Source organism: Setaria italica, chromosome V, assembly GCF_000263155.2.
Source record: "Setaria italica strain Yugu1 chromosome V, Setaria_italica_v2.0, whole genome shotgun sequence".
Lineage (NCBI taxonomy): Eukaryota > Viridiplantae > Streptophyta > Magnoliopsida > Poales > Poaceae > Setaria > Setaria italica.
This window is the reverse complement of record NC_028454.1, coordinates 34,439,720-34,454,064: the sequence shown is the minus strand read 5'-3', so window position 1 is coordinate 34,454,064 and position 14,345 is coordinate 34,439,720. Positions and strand designations below refer to the sequence as shown.

At 48.5% G+C, this 14,345-nt stretch overlaps 1 protein-coding gene and 1 pseudogene across 1 annotated transcript; both read right to left on the bottom strand.

Moving 5' to 3' along the window:
* Nucleotides 1–838: 838 nt before the first annotated feature.
* LOC101759352 (cytochrome P450 711A1) lies at nucleotides 839–3,011 on the bottom strand. Its single transcript, XM_004969602.2, has 3 exons — nucleotides 2,645–3,011; nucleotides 1,512–2,457; nucleotides 839–1,427 (listed from the first exon to the last, which is right to left on the bottom strand). Exons 1-3 carry the CDS (start codon nucleotides 2,863–2,865, stop codon nucleotides 993–995), a joined length of 1,602 nt encoding a protein of 533 aa, XP_004969659.1. The 5' UTR covers nucleotides 2,866–3,011; the 3' UTR covers nucleotides 839–992.
* A 1,924-nt stretch (nucleotides 3,012–4,935) lies between these two features.
* On the bottom strand, nucleotides 4,936–6,240 carry LOC111257353 (annotated as a pseudogene).
* Between the last annotated feature and the right edge of the window lie 8,105 nt (nucleotides 6,241–14,345).

The window sequence follows — 14,345 nt, the reverse complement described above, 5'->3', positions numbered from 1 at the left end:
CCGTTGCAAGCTGGGATGCTACATTGGCCGGGCTGCTCGGAGGCCGCAAGGACATGCGGCAAGGGCGGCTCCAGGAGGAAACATTGCTTTGGTAGGAGGGATTGCAAAGTGCTTTGGATATGCTCCATTGCTACATTGCTTTGGATATGCTCCAAAGATTTCATGAAATATTCCCTCTATTCTCTCCTTTTGTGAAAGATCCCATATCCAGATACATTTGCTTTGCGCCAATCCTACGCAACCGCCTTTAGAAAGGCGGTAGGAGACTCCACGAGAAAGATGGGCTCGATCAGGCTCAGTAGTGGACCGCCCGAACCACTACCGACACCGTTTGGGCCCATATTTTTGGTAGCACTCCTTGTGGGCTCCTCATGTGTGTCCAAGGTGATTTGGGCAAAGTTAAGTTGGTTTGGTGTGTCATGTGGGTTCTTCCCTATCTCATGCTCTCTCGCGATAGGTCAAAGCTGTGTTTCTTATGTGTTTGAGTATGTTTTTCCCCGTATGCAGATACGGTCTTCTGTAAACAGCGATTTACCAAAACTCGTGGAAATGATCAGAGATAAACCCCATGTCTAAGTTCGTGCTTGTTATTTTACTCTTAAGTGCAGGAGTTGATGGTCAGATTTGTCACTTATGATGGATCGCGTTTAATATCAGCAAGATGACAACCGAATGGCGGCACGACGCACGAAGGGCTACGCGACGGACCGAGGGTGAAGGCTAAGATTAGTTTTATTATTAGTAGAAGAGACTTCATTTGGCTTGCATTTTGTTTTATCGCTCTCGTTTTCAAGGTGAAATTGAACCACTTGCTATATTTGAATTTATAGTCCAAAGGTTAAATCAAAAGAGGATTTGCAACGAGATCAACCTTTCATTAAGTATCAGAGGGTTGTACCGCGTTCATCTTCTATCCGTGGCTGTATATACATTTGCAACTTTGCACGGAGGAAAACCCAAGATCAAAATTCACACAGCCACTAGCAATTGATCTAGTAATTCTTGTACCTTTTGATGGCCTGAAGCTTGACACCATGCTTGAAGTTGACCACAATCCCAAACTGAAACTCCAGAGGGGACTCCATGCTGGGAGAGTGCCGGAACACGTATCTCTGATGGAGGTGGATCACCGCGAGCTTGATCTCCTGAATGGCGAACTTCTGGCCGATGCAAACCCTGGGGCCGATTCCAAACGGGATGAACGCGTACGGGTGTCGCTTCTTCTGCTCGTCCCCGGCAGGGTCGAACCGCTCCGGTCGGAACAGCTCCGGGTCTGGGAAGTTGATGGGGTCCTTGGCAAGGACTCCTGGCGCCATCCACACCCATGTACCCTTTGGAAGGACATAGCCACCGATCTCCACACGCTCGGAGGTCTCTCGCGCCACCAATGGCGACACCATGAAGAACCTCATCGACTCCTTCACCACCTGCGTACACACGTGTGTCGAGTGAGTCCATGGATTCAAGATGATCGATCCAATAAGCCAAAGCAATGGCGTGTGCGTGCGTGCCTGGTCGAGGTACGGGAACTTGGTCTGAAGATCGTCCGCCGTGGGAACGCTGTCGCGGGGGCCGAACGCGTCGATCTCCCTGAGCAGCTTCTCCTCCACCTCCGGGTGCTTGGCGACGAGGTAGACCACCGAGGACAGCGTGAACGCCGTCGTCGCCGATCCGGCGAGGAGGTGCTCGTAGATCAGCGCGCTCAAGTAGTCCGGCGAGAGCAGCTCCCGCGTGGACGCGTCGCTCTCCCTCGCCGCGAGCACCACGGACAGGAAGTCCTTGCGCTGCCGCGACGCCGCCGGCGCTCGCTCTCTCGCCGCGACGATGCCGTCCATCATCCTGCGGAGCTCACCGTTCACGCGGGTGATCTCCCGGTCGGCGGAGCCGGGGACCCTCAAGAGCACCTGCCGCAACGGCTTCTGCAGGAAGGGCAGGAACATGCCGACGATGGTGGAGAGAGACCCCGACAGGTCCATCTTGAGCGACGTGGTCGAGTGGATGTGCATGTTTATGAACTCCGACGACGCCTTCGCCGCAGCTCCGCCGTCGTCGGCACCCTTCGAATCTTCGTCGCCAGGCACCGGCGGCTTTCCCGACAGGCCAAAGTCCGCGCCGAACGCCGCCTGTCCGATGACGTCGGTGGCGAGCCTCACCGCCAAGTCGGAGAAGACGACCTCCTCGCCGTCGTCGAGGTTCGTCGCCGCGCGCTGGATGCACGACTCCATGGCCGGGATCAGCCCCGCGAGGTGCGACGGCTGGTAGATGGAGACGATAATGTTCCGCATCGCCGACCACCTCGAATCCTTTGTAGCGAAGAGGCCTTTCAGATGGATGGGGGAATTAGCGAGGGGCGAAGGAAGGCTTCTATTGGGGATGCTCTTGAACTTCTTGATGCCCACCTCCTTGCAAAGCTCTGCATCGGCCACGATGGTCAATGGCTGCCTTCCCACGTGAAACCTGCAGGCAGATCGAATCAAAACCTAACATCATAACCGATTGTTGATCTACAAAATCTTTCAAAATTAGCATCCCGATGGAAGAACCGTTTGACTTTAACATCACATCTACATCCCACAAAATTAGCACTCTGAACTTCTGAAATGCAGGGACGAACTGCCCATGCACCAGAGGAGGGGTGGATCACCTGAAGACCGGGCCGTGCTTCTTGGCGAGCACAGGGAAGACGTCGGGGCCGTGCTTCGCGAGCAGGTGGAGGTGGCCGATGAGCGGCAGCGGCACGGGCCCCGGCACGTGCCGCACCTTCCAGTACGGCTCGTACAAGTACACCACCACCAGGAATCCCACGGCCATGGCCAGGAAGGTGAAGGTGTACTCCTCCACCATCGCGCCCAGAACCATCTCCATCTTCTCGATTCTCCCTGTTTTGTCTCCCAGCTGCAGCGTATCCAAGTTACGCCCTTGCTCTCACCCAGTAGAGTGTAAATTATTGGAAGATGAGGTGAGGTGATGCAGGTTCCTATATTGGTATTATGATATATATGCCATGCTCGTCGTTCATTGGCGTTTCTGAAGTCAATTCTTAGATCATGGCATCGATGACGATGGATCTGCCCATTACATATTGTCAGTGGAGACATGGTAATTGCAAAGCAGAAAAAAAATGGTGCACTTGTGCATAAAAAAATATGTTCCAGCAACCGGCTGATTGGAAGTTTTCTTTTTCCTTTTCTTTTCGGGAGGACTGGTAGTTGATAGCCCCACTGGAATCAAAAGGTGAGTAGCACTAGCATTAAAATAGCCTTTGGCCCAACGGTACTACCTTGTAAATAAATAGTTCTAGTACAGTGCTGAGTGCTGATATTGAAAGAATGTTGGGCCAATGAGGTCTCCACCAATAATACATGCCAGCTAGCTCATTGGAGTGCCGCATCATATTTTTATCTAGTTGGAGGAGATAGAAGGGGGAGAGAAAGATGAGTTATCTCTTGATCAAGAGATAATCTTATGCACATATTTTTAGATTATGTGAGTGTAATATGGACGTCTCAGCAATGCACAGTGAAAAACATCACAGCTAGCTCTTTGGGCACCCGCAATGATTATAGAGAGCAGCTCTATATAACCTTGTCCACATCAGCACTGCCCTCCCACAGATGTATTCCAAAGTTTAGTGTACCTCACAAGGTATTTTTAATCACACCTTCTCTCTCACCTCATCTCAGATCTCCCGTGCTCTCCGCCCTTCGCCGGCAACCCCGTTCCGCCCCAGCACCATTTCCGCACGCCACCACTTCTCCGCCTGGGCCGGCCCTCATCTCCGCGCGCGCCAGTGGCCTGCGCTCCACCGGCGCTGCGCCGCTGCCGTGCCCTGCGAGCTTGAGTTCCACCGGGAAATAGCCCGGGGCGGCGGGGCACTTAGCTGCGCGGCCGGGGGCGGTTGCGAGTGCGGCAGCGACACGGAGGGGACGGCCCCGGTGGCCGCACTCTGACCACAGCTTGTGACGGCGGCCCGAGACCGTGCCCTGCGCTGAAGTGTGCGACGGTGGTCACGTCTCCTGCTCGTGCCCTGCCCCACGCTCGCTGCCTTGCTGCACATCCCCGCCCGCGGCTCACCGCACCGAGATCCTCCACCTACATGCCCGGCCCGGCCCAGCCCGCTCGCAGCCGTGCTATTCGTGGTCTTCGTCGATCGTAAGTGGAGCGTTGATCTGGGCACCATCACCGTGCAGCTGTTGATCGGCGTGAAGAGCAGGCCATCGTCACCGTCCGAGCCATGTCGCGGCCAAGCTCCGGCCCGTCAAAGGCTGTCGTGCCACCCACGGCGAAGCCTCCACCCCGATTGGATCCCCGCGGCAGCGACACGCTGCTGGTCGCTGGGTCGCTTGTTCTCTCGCTCGGCGTGGTCGTGTAGGGTGGGGTTGTGGTAGGGCCCACATGATGTAGAATCGCGTGCTAGCGGCACTCGCTACGTGAAGCCACGTTTCTATCTCCTATCATTTTTTTATCCTCAAATGTTGATGTGGCTCTGAGTGCCTAACGGCACGTTACGGTGCCCTTGTGTGAAGAGCTAAGCTCGCATATCTCCCGATGCCCACCTCTCACTTGGGCTAACTTACTTTTCTCTCTCTTTCTCATTAAGCTAGCAGCCAGGGGCGGATCCCAGGGGGCAGCCCAGGGCTAGGGAGGCTGCAGCCCCCCCCCCCCGAGAGCCCGATTTTACCTCTAAAATACTGTAGACAAAGCCTCAAACCACCATTAATTTCTAGCTCTAGATCTTAATCTCTACTATTTAGTCCCCCCTCCCCCCGAGGTGTTTATCCTGGTTCCGCCCCTGCTAGCAGCTATCTCAAACTGTTGGAGTAGCTCTATACAGATCTACTTATGTTTGAGTTATGTGACTATTAGGTGGGTTGTCTCTTGTACCATTTATTATTAATATGAAGTGTGATATATATATACACACACGTGTTGACTTTAATGTTGGAGGAGACCTGATAGCACAAGGTAGCTGTCAAATCAAGCTGGGCAGATGCCAATGGTGGTGTCGGAGCTAGATGCCATTTGCCTGCCTTGTCCATATATCCTCAATAGATGCCAATCATGAGAATTGCGGTCCATTGCTATGCGCTGACTGCGTAGCACCAATGTATTATTCTGACTTCTGACCTTTCCATAGGCCCTGACGACATCCTTAAACACATCTAAGGCCTGTTTGGGAGCCCACTATCCTATGTGGGTCGGGCCAATATTTTAGGCTCCAAGACAAGGCCTTAATTATGTTTCTAACAGAAGACTAATCATACAATCGATCATACAATATATGTGTGATCTGACCACTGTATATGTATATATAGTACTTTCTGAGGCGCATTCAGTTCTTCCTCTCGATGACTGCACCTTGACACCGTACTTGAAGTTGACCAAAATGGAGTACTGGAACTGCAGGGGAAACTCCATCCTGGGCGAGTGCCTGAAGATGTGGTTGCGGTAGAGGTGGATGACGACGAGCTTCAGTTGCTGCATGGCGAACTTCTGGCCGATGAACGCCCGGGCCGGGGGCCTATGCCGAAGGGGATGAACGCGTAGGGATGCCTTCGCTTGCACTCCTCGCTCTCCGGGTCGAAGCGCGCCGGCCGGAACACGTCCGGGTCTGGAAAGTCCTTGGGATCTTTCGCTAGCACGCCGAGCGCGAGCCACACCCATGTGCCCTGTGAGGGTGCCTGTGAGATGCTCATCATTAGTGACCGGTTTAACGCAAAAGGGAAATTATGCATTTTTTATCTTCCTTTTATTTTGACATCACCTACTGGATTTTGTTGCAACATGCAAGACAGGGCTAAGTACTATAGCGCAGATGATGTCCCTTACCTTGGGCAGGCCTCCAACCTCTACATCCCTGGACGAACCAGCCTCCAACCCCATCTCGACAGGAATAATATCTTTAGCATCCCTGGATTGATCAAGACACGAGATTATCATCTGAGTACAAAATCTTTGTAATCATCAAAAAGTAAGATTACACAAATCCTTATCGGGCTGATTGTGGTGGCAGACGAACACGCCTATTCTCGACTACCACCGGCTAGATACTCGGCACCACAGGGTCACGGGAGGAAGGTCCTCCACTCTTTCATGAAGTTCTGAAAGAACCAAGGTTGAGACTTCATAAGCACAACTACCAGAACAGATCGCATACTCACCACCGGTAAAATCCTCAGGCAACAAGGCATCAGCAGCTGCTTCTGGTGTCTTCACAACATCTGCCAGCTCAGAAGTCATGGCCTCATCACCTAATGGCTCAGTAGCCTGCCCGGGGGCTCCCAGCTCGGGGGCTCCCAGCTTAGGGGCTACCAACTCGGGGGCTACAGTTTAACGGCGTCTCCTCCACAGGCGACTCTTCAACGGCGACACTTGTAGCTGCGTCTCTGGCAATCGCGACTACTTCAGCAGAAGTAGCCTCGTCATTGTCAAAAGTCAAGTCGGCGGCCTTTTCAACAAACGGACTAATATCATCAATATTCTGCGAGTAATACAACTAAGTCAACAAGAAACTCAAAAGTACTCAAACAAATGCAACGCGCGACTACGCACCTTGGTACCCTGCGACCCTCGGGGCTCAAACCCGAAGAAGTTGCAGCATGCTGAGTAGCAGGTTTTTTCTGCACTACTCGGCGTCTGTTAGCTGGAGGAGCAGAAGGCGCATCTTCAGCATTACTCTCAGCTACCTCCTTACCCTCGGAAGGCGTGGGCAAGAAACCAAGCAACAAAATGAGCAAAGAGAAGCAAAAATACCTCTGTTAGTCCATACCAACCGTCGAACTATCAAAGGACTCCTGGGAGTATTGGCACTCCTTGATAGTTCCTGAATAACTTACCCAACAATGCCTCCACGTCGTCATCGGATATATTTTCAGAGGACATACGTGACGGGTCATCAAAACCCGTATACTCGAAGCCCGAGTGAGCACGTTGCTGCAGGGGCTAACTCTGTGCTTGAGGAAACTGGCGGCCACATTGATCCCAGTTAACCCTAAAGATCTTAACTCGGTAATCTGCGCCATTTACAAATTGGTGATCTCAAGGGTATCCTCAGGCTCAGTCACCCAGTTGTCCGCATGTTTTGGAGCATGGCCGGTGACTAACAGGATCAAGGTTGCCAATATAAAACCACCTCTTCTTCCAGTCGCTGTGGGAATCAGGCAGATCATACTCGAGATATGCACTCGAGTTCCTGAACTGAAACCCAACTCCTCCAAAGACTTCTGTCCTAATCGCGCTGGGTTGTGGTTTACACCGAAACAATTTCCTAAACAAGTCAAGACTAGGCAAAACACCCAAGTACACTTTACATAAGTGTACAAATATAGCCATATGCAGCACACCATTCAGATTCAAATGGACTAGCTGAAGATTATAGTACTCAAGAATACATCTAAAGAAGTCAGAGGTAGGCACTGCCAGGCCTCTTTCAACAAAGTGAGCCAGCACCACCGTCTCCTTGGGGTGTTCCTCGAATTGCCACGCATTCTTTTCCCATATGTGGGCCTCCACTCAAGCTCCACCCTTGGTTGGAGCAGCTTCGCATCAACCAACGCCTGAACCATCGGTTCCTTCATCATAGAATGTTGCTAGGTGACCCCAGACGGTGGCGGCACAGTCTGGCTCGTCAGGCCACACTTAAGCGCCAGCAACTCAGGCTTCTTTCCCTTCTTGGATCTAGATCTCAACTTGCTGGTAGTCGTGGCCTCCCCCTAGATCTTCTTAGGTTTCTTGCCCAGCTTCTTGGTACGCATCAATTGATCTTGAGGGAAAAAGAGGATAAAGAAGGACGCAGCGATTTCTCTTGGGCAAGGGCAACAACAGCAGCGGCGGTGCAAGCAGGAGCAGCGGCGCTAGGGTTGCAAAAAGGGCGCAAATTGCAGATCTGCTGAAATGGGCGTGCCAATAATTAGCACTGGGCCCCCCTATTATATCAGCAACATATCCGGATTCCACCCGTAAATCAAGCAACGGTCAGATATGACTCAGATTTACCACCATAATTTCCAGCAGCTACTCTGATCAAGAGATTGATCCTTCACCAACTACAAGTAGTCGTCCAAGTGCTAGGGGCTGCGTATACCATACCCGTTAGATAAAGTTTTCTTTTTTTGAAGACTAAGATAAGTCAAAGTGAAATTACAAGTTTGACACTCAGCTTGATTCTTCGATTCAACCTAAGGCTCGGGGGCTACTCCATATGGAGTGTGATTGTCATCGCACTACCATATAAAAAAAAGTTTCAAGACAAAAGACTACTCAAAGCAAACATCAGGGGCTGCTAAGAGTACCTTCCAGTCACGCGACAGCTTTGATACTCGAAGGTTGGCCGCAACGAGAAGTACTCAAGGAGCACCAGGAGGAACTCGAGCGATATCTTCAAGTACTCGGAACTATTCCTCTTGACTATAAAGTACTCGGGGGCTTGTCGGCTAGGCACCCCTGGGTCGACCAGAAGACTTGTATGGACCCACTCAAGGGAACGCACCCAAAACCTACTTGAACATGAAGACTACTCTACAAGGCGCGTAGGCTTCATGGACTCCCGAAGACTAGTCGGGTCAAAAGGAAACTACTCTACCAAGTTAGAGTAGGACTCTGTAACGTACTCGACTAGGACTCATACACAATCCGCCCTGTAACCCTGCTCCCCCGACTATATAAGGGCAGGTAGGGACCCCTCCAAACAACAACAAGGACAACTTGACATAAGTTCAATAAATCAACACATAGGACGTAGGGTATTATGCGAACTAGCGGCCCGAACCTGTCTAAATCGTGTTCCTTGCATCACCATCGACTCCTTGATTCTTGACGACACCCATCGCACAAAAGACCACCTTGGATACTCCCTAGGTGGGTTGCCGGTCTAAAACACCGACAAGCCGTTTGATAACTTGAGCAACGTCAAAAACAAGTAGAATATTAAACAAAGCCTAAAAAGTTCTACTTGCAATCTAAGATAACTCAATAACTAGCCACATGATAATATCAGAATATAAGACTTAACTTAGAAGTTCTGATAGAGGTCGTAATGACCGGATGATGGTACTTACAAGCTCGCCCGAGATCGAAGCCGATGCAACCTTGCGTGCTAGAAGGAACTCGTCGAATCTACTCTACTCCTACTTCTAGGGTTTTGACGGCGTGGCGCCAAAAAGTTGTATTGATTGGTTGATTGATTGATTTAATGACCAAGGGTACATATTTATACCCTAGACTAATGACTCCTATCTGGTTACAACAATGAAACATACAAGACTTGTCTAACAATGAATATCTAAGAAAAGGAAATATTAAGATACATGAACTCTAATTATATAAGTGTTACAGATGAAGCTTCTTCCAACCTTTGCGACCTTTGCATACACGTGCTAGACCTTTCCTTAATCTCCTTGCATGCTGATTACTTTCCAACGTATGCACGCACGCAAAGAATCTTCACGTTGTACGCAACACCTGCACTGGTCTCCACATGCGTCCATGCAGTCTTGTACGCCACACTTAGCATCGTCGCATGTGACTCCGACCGCCTCGTACTCCGAACTTATGGGATTGGTCAAAATCCGGTGTCAACAGACGAGGACTTTATTATGAATAGGCGAGCCACGGATTGGAGTAGGCACGCTTCTGTTGGGGATACTCTTGAACTTCTTGATGCCTACCTCCCTGCATAGCTCAGCGTTTGCCACCATCACCAGCGGCTGCCTACCCATGTGAAACCTAATTAAGAGACACAACCACTTGTTAGGCCCTGTTTGGATACAAATTCCTAAAGTTTAGGATTGTCCTAAAGTTTAGGATCCATAAATTGGTGGTCCTAAAATTTAGGAGAGGGCTGTTTGGATGGAATCCTAATCTTTAGGATGTTAGAGGGAAAATGACTTTTTTTACCCCCAATTACTCCTCAAATGCCCCTGCACTATTCGCATCATTAAATGCTTACCGTTGTTGTTTGTGGCGCGCACGTTATGCTGCTTCTGGCGCGCACGGCTTGCTTTGTGGTGCAAGTGCTGGCTCCCGCTATTTTTTTTATTTTGCCCGCCTTTTTTCTTTCCTTTTTTGAATAAAATATTTTTGCAATGTCCAATAAACATTAAATAACAGAATAAGCACGGTCCATCATCAATGTCATTACAACTCAAGAATACAAAACCTCTACGATCTATTGAACAAAGCATTAGCTATATTATCATGGAAATCATTCATATTTTGGTCTCCGTATGATTCTTCGGTATTTCCCTCATATCTTTTAGAGCTTGATTCTTCGGCCAAAGGAACAAAATTTTCATCACGATCATACATAGGAAAGGCCCTATCTGCATTATCATTCTCTCTAATGAAATTGTGAAGTGCCATACATGCTACTCTTATTTTGCTTTGCTTTTCCATTGGAAAACTTGGAATTACCAATAAAATCCTCCATTTCATCTTCAAAACTCCGAACGACCTCTCAAAAACATTCCTAAGTGATGAATGCGCGTAATTAAACGTCTCTTTCATACCTTTTGGAATTGGGCCACTACGGAACTCAGGAAGATGGTACTTCGTACCCTTGTATGGTGCAAGGTACCTCGGACGGTTAGGATATCCAGAGTCTACTAGATAAAACTTTCCTACAGATGTACAGAGAATATTGTGAGCAATATTGCTATATAAATGAATTTGACAACATATTGTGAGCAAAGTTGTACCTGGAGGAGGGTGTGGATACTTGTCAGCATATTTATTTATGGCATCAGTGAATACTCGCATATTGTGAACTAATCTAGGCCATCCACTAACAACAAATGTGAATCTCATGTTGAAGTCACAAATGGCCAGCACGTTCTGCATAGGATATCCATGTCTGCCCGTATGCTGAACCAACTTATCATTTGGCACCACAACTGGTACATGAGTACCATCTATAGCTCCTATGCAATTGTTGAAGTATGGAGCATACCTAGGGTTTTTCAACCTCTGGTGAATGGTCTTAAATTGAGGGTCCTTTGGCCTAATTATACCTACTGCTAGCTTAAGAACACTTGACAAAACAACATCGAATGTGCGACTTATTGTTTCCAATGACCTTACAAACTGATCCTCAACTTGTCTTAGTGATTGGGATGAACCATTTATCCATAGGAACATAGCTAAAGCCTCCATCGTTGACATTCTTCTAGTTCCACTCAAACCATAAGACTCAACCAACAGGTCATGAAGTTGATGAAATAAAGTGCAAGACATCCTAAACATGTTGTAGCATGAAGTTGCATTTGATAGTGTCTCTTGCACCCATTGTATGCCCGGTACAGTGGGTACCCAATATGGCCCTTTGTTGAAGTAAGTATCGTAGTACGTACCAAGCATTACTGACAACTCCATAATCTCTCGATCCCTCTTTCGATGAATCATTTCCATCTCCATAAACTGGCACGCCAAATTTAAAAATTCCTCATCAGAATCTCCTTCTTTACCATCATCCTAATTGACCATTACAAAATAAATCAGTCACATATTATTCAAACAGCCAAATAATAGCCACAATATTATTCAAACGGCCACATATAACAGGTTCAATATTATTCAAACAGCCACAATAACAGGTTCAAACAGCCACAAGGAAATGTTCAAACAACCACAAGGAAATGTTTACAAACCAACAATACAAGGTTCAAACAGCCACATATTATGGAACTAAATTCTAGTCTAAATTCTAGTCTAAATTCTTGGTCTTGCACCATCTTTTCAAAAAAGCCATCCTAGCCTCTTCATCAGGCAGTTGGAAGAAGAATTTCCTATTATATTGATCCTTGCATATCTCCAAACATGCAAACATTTCAGCACTATCTTGGTTGCACCACATTCTAGTGCTCACTGCTGGCATTTCTTAACATCGTTTACCACTTCATTGTTGTTCATCTTCTGCCTTTTCTCTTCTGTGAATTTAAAAATCGATTCACCAACATTCCTAAAAATGTTATGGGTGACATCATCCTTCTGAGATTGCCTATTGAAGTAATTGGTCACCGCATTGACCATTGGGCTTCTTGATTTCTTTCCTGGACTAGTAGCAGTTGACCTTGTGCTTCCATTGGACCTCTTCTTGCTGTTTAAGCTCTTTGGGCTGTCATAGAAAGAGTCATCTTCAGCATCAAAATCCTCTCCATCAAATCCAAGGTCTCCAATTTCAGCATCTTCACCATCTTGTTCTTCCTCCTCCTCAACTCCTGGAATGTATGATGTGCTGCCATCAACTGCAGTTTCATGAAATATTTTTTCTAATTGATCTAAGTATTCTGGAGTACCATTCTGCAACTTCCTCAAATCTGGTTTGTTTTGCAAGTGAAATGTAGTTCCAAGTTACATACTACATCCTGGAAATAAAATGGTTAGTTATAAATATGTCTCTCACCTTTGTGTGCACATCCCACTACCAGTCAGGAGCAAACGCTGTCCCATCTGCATTTCTACCTAGCCCTGATTCCTTTTGTAGGCTTTTCCAAAATGTATATTTCTTTTTCAATTAATCTCTTCTATTCCTTAACTGAGTGGTGCCATGCTTCAACCAATAGCCATGTAGTACTTTTCAGCTATTATGTTGAACCCTCTAGTAGACATGTTGCCTTTGTGACAGTTTCCTTATCTAATTTGCTCAACTGAAAAATCACAGAAGATCCCTGTATTTGTTTCTGTCCACTGTGCTTTGTCACTTTTAATCTATTGCATACCAATAAAAAAAATTACTGTATTGTATTAAACTAGCTAATATTGTTCCTAAAATGTTGTCTCTAATCCTACAATCAAGTCACTTAATTCAAGTCAGAATACATCAAGCCACAAACTCAGCATCAAAATCCATTGCAGAATACATCAAGCCACAAATTCAGCAACTAGAAGTCACTAATTCATCTAGTATGTAGGCACTAATTCACCCTAAATTCATACTAGAATACATGATCTAGGCACTAATTCACTCTATATTCATACTATCTAGCTTTTAGGCAGCAATTCAAGTACTATCAAGGCACCAATTCAGTATCTAGGCACTGATGCAAGTATGAATATTATCGATAGCAAGTATCAAGATTATACCTTTGAGCCAGGAAACACAACTTCCACAGCTGCATCCTCAACGATATTTTGTTCATCGACATCAAAAACATCCTTTGGACGGCCTAGATTTCCTCCACCACGAGCACCACCTGGACGACCTCCTCCATGACCTGCACTGCCAGAACCACCAGCGCCAAACAATAACCTTGCACGCCCTACTCCACCTCTGCTGGCAGGCTCTTTGCTGCCGCCTGCACCTTGATTGGAGCCAGCCCCTCTGCTACTGCCAGGCCCTCTACTGCCGCCGGCCCCTCTGCTGCCACCGGCCAGTCTGCTGCCGCCAGGTCCTTTGCTGCCACCAGCTCCTTTGAATCCTCAAGCATTTGGACCTACATTGCGAGCCGCGCGTATGCCAAGAGTACGGCTAGCGCGGCCCCGGGGAACACCATCTCCCGGAAGGAAGTCTGAGTACGTGCTCAGATCGGGGAACTCCTCAGCCTGGGAGTTGAGGTCCAAGTTCTTTAAGCCGTGACGGGGAGCAAATGAAGACTAGGACTGAGAGAAAAAATTGATTCCGCAGGGAGGATTTTGTGGACCGCTTAGGGGAACAAATCCTCCAATCCATCATCGTCGTTGCCCTCCATGAGGAATCGACGAATCTTTGGGGGCACGGCGGAGGACTGGAGGGGCTAAGGAATTTGTGGATCTTGTGGACGGCATGGGGAGCACCTGACCTCGTGGATCTGCGGGCGGACGGGCGATAGATGGAGGAGGAGGCGGCAGAAGGAAGTGGCGGCGGCAGGAGGAGATGGCGGCGGCGATAGGTGGAGGAGGTGGTGAGAGTAGGAGGAGGCTGCGAAGGAACGAGATGGCTGCGGTCAACGGAGGAGATGGCAGCGGCGAAAGGAGTAGGAGACGGCGGAGGGAGGAGGTGGCGGCAGGGAGAGGAGTAAGCGGTGGAGAGAGGAGGTGGCGGCGGAGGGTGGAGATGCGGTAGAAGAGCCGCGGGAGGTGGAAAGAGAGAGACGCGTGCGGGAGAAGAGCCGCGGGAGGAAGGAGAGAGATAGGGAGGGTGCGGTCGTGGAGAGAGAGAAGGGGAGGGCAACAGGGGTAAAGGGGGGTTTGGGGACCACTTTTAAGAGAAAAAGGACCCATTAGTACTCCTTAACCCTCCTAATGAAAATGGCCCTCCTAAACTTTAGTTGTCACTTTTAGGACTCATGTTTGGATACATATGTCCTAAAAATATCCTAAAAGTGGAGTCCTAATCTTTAGGCTACTGTATCCAAACAGGGCCAAACCAAATT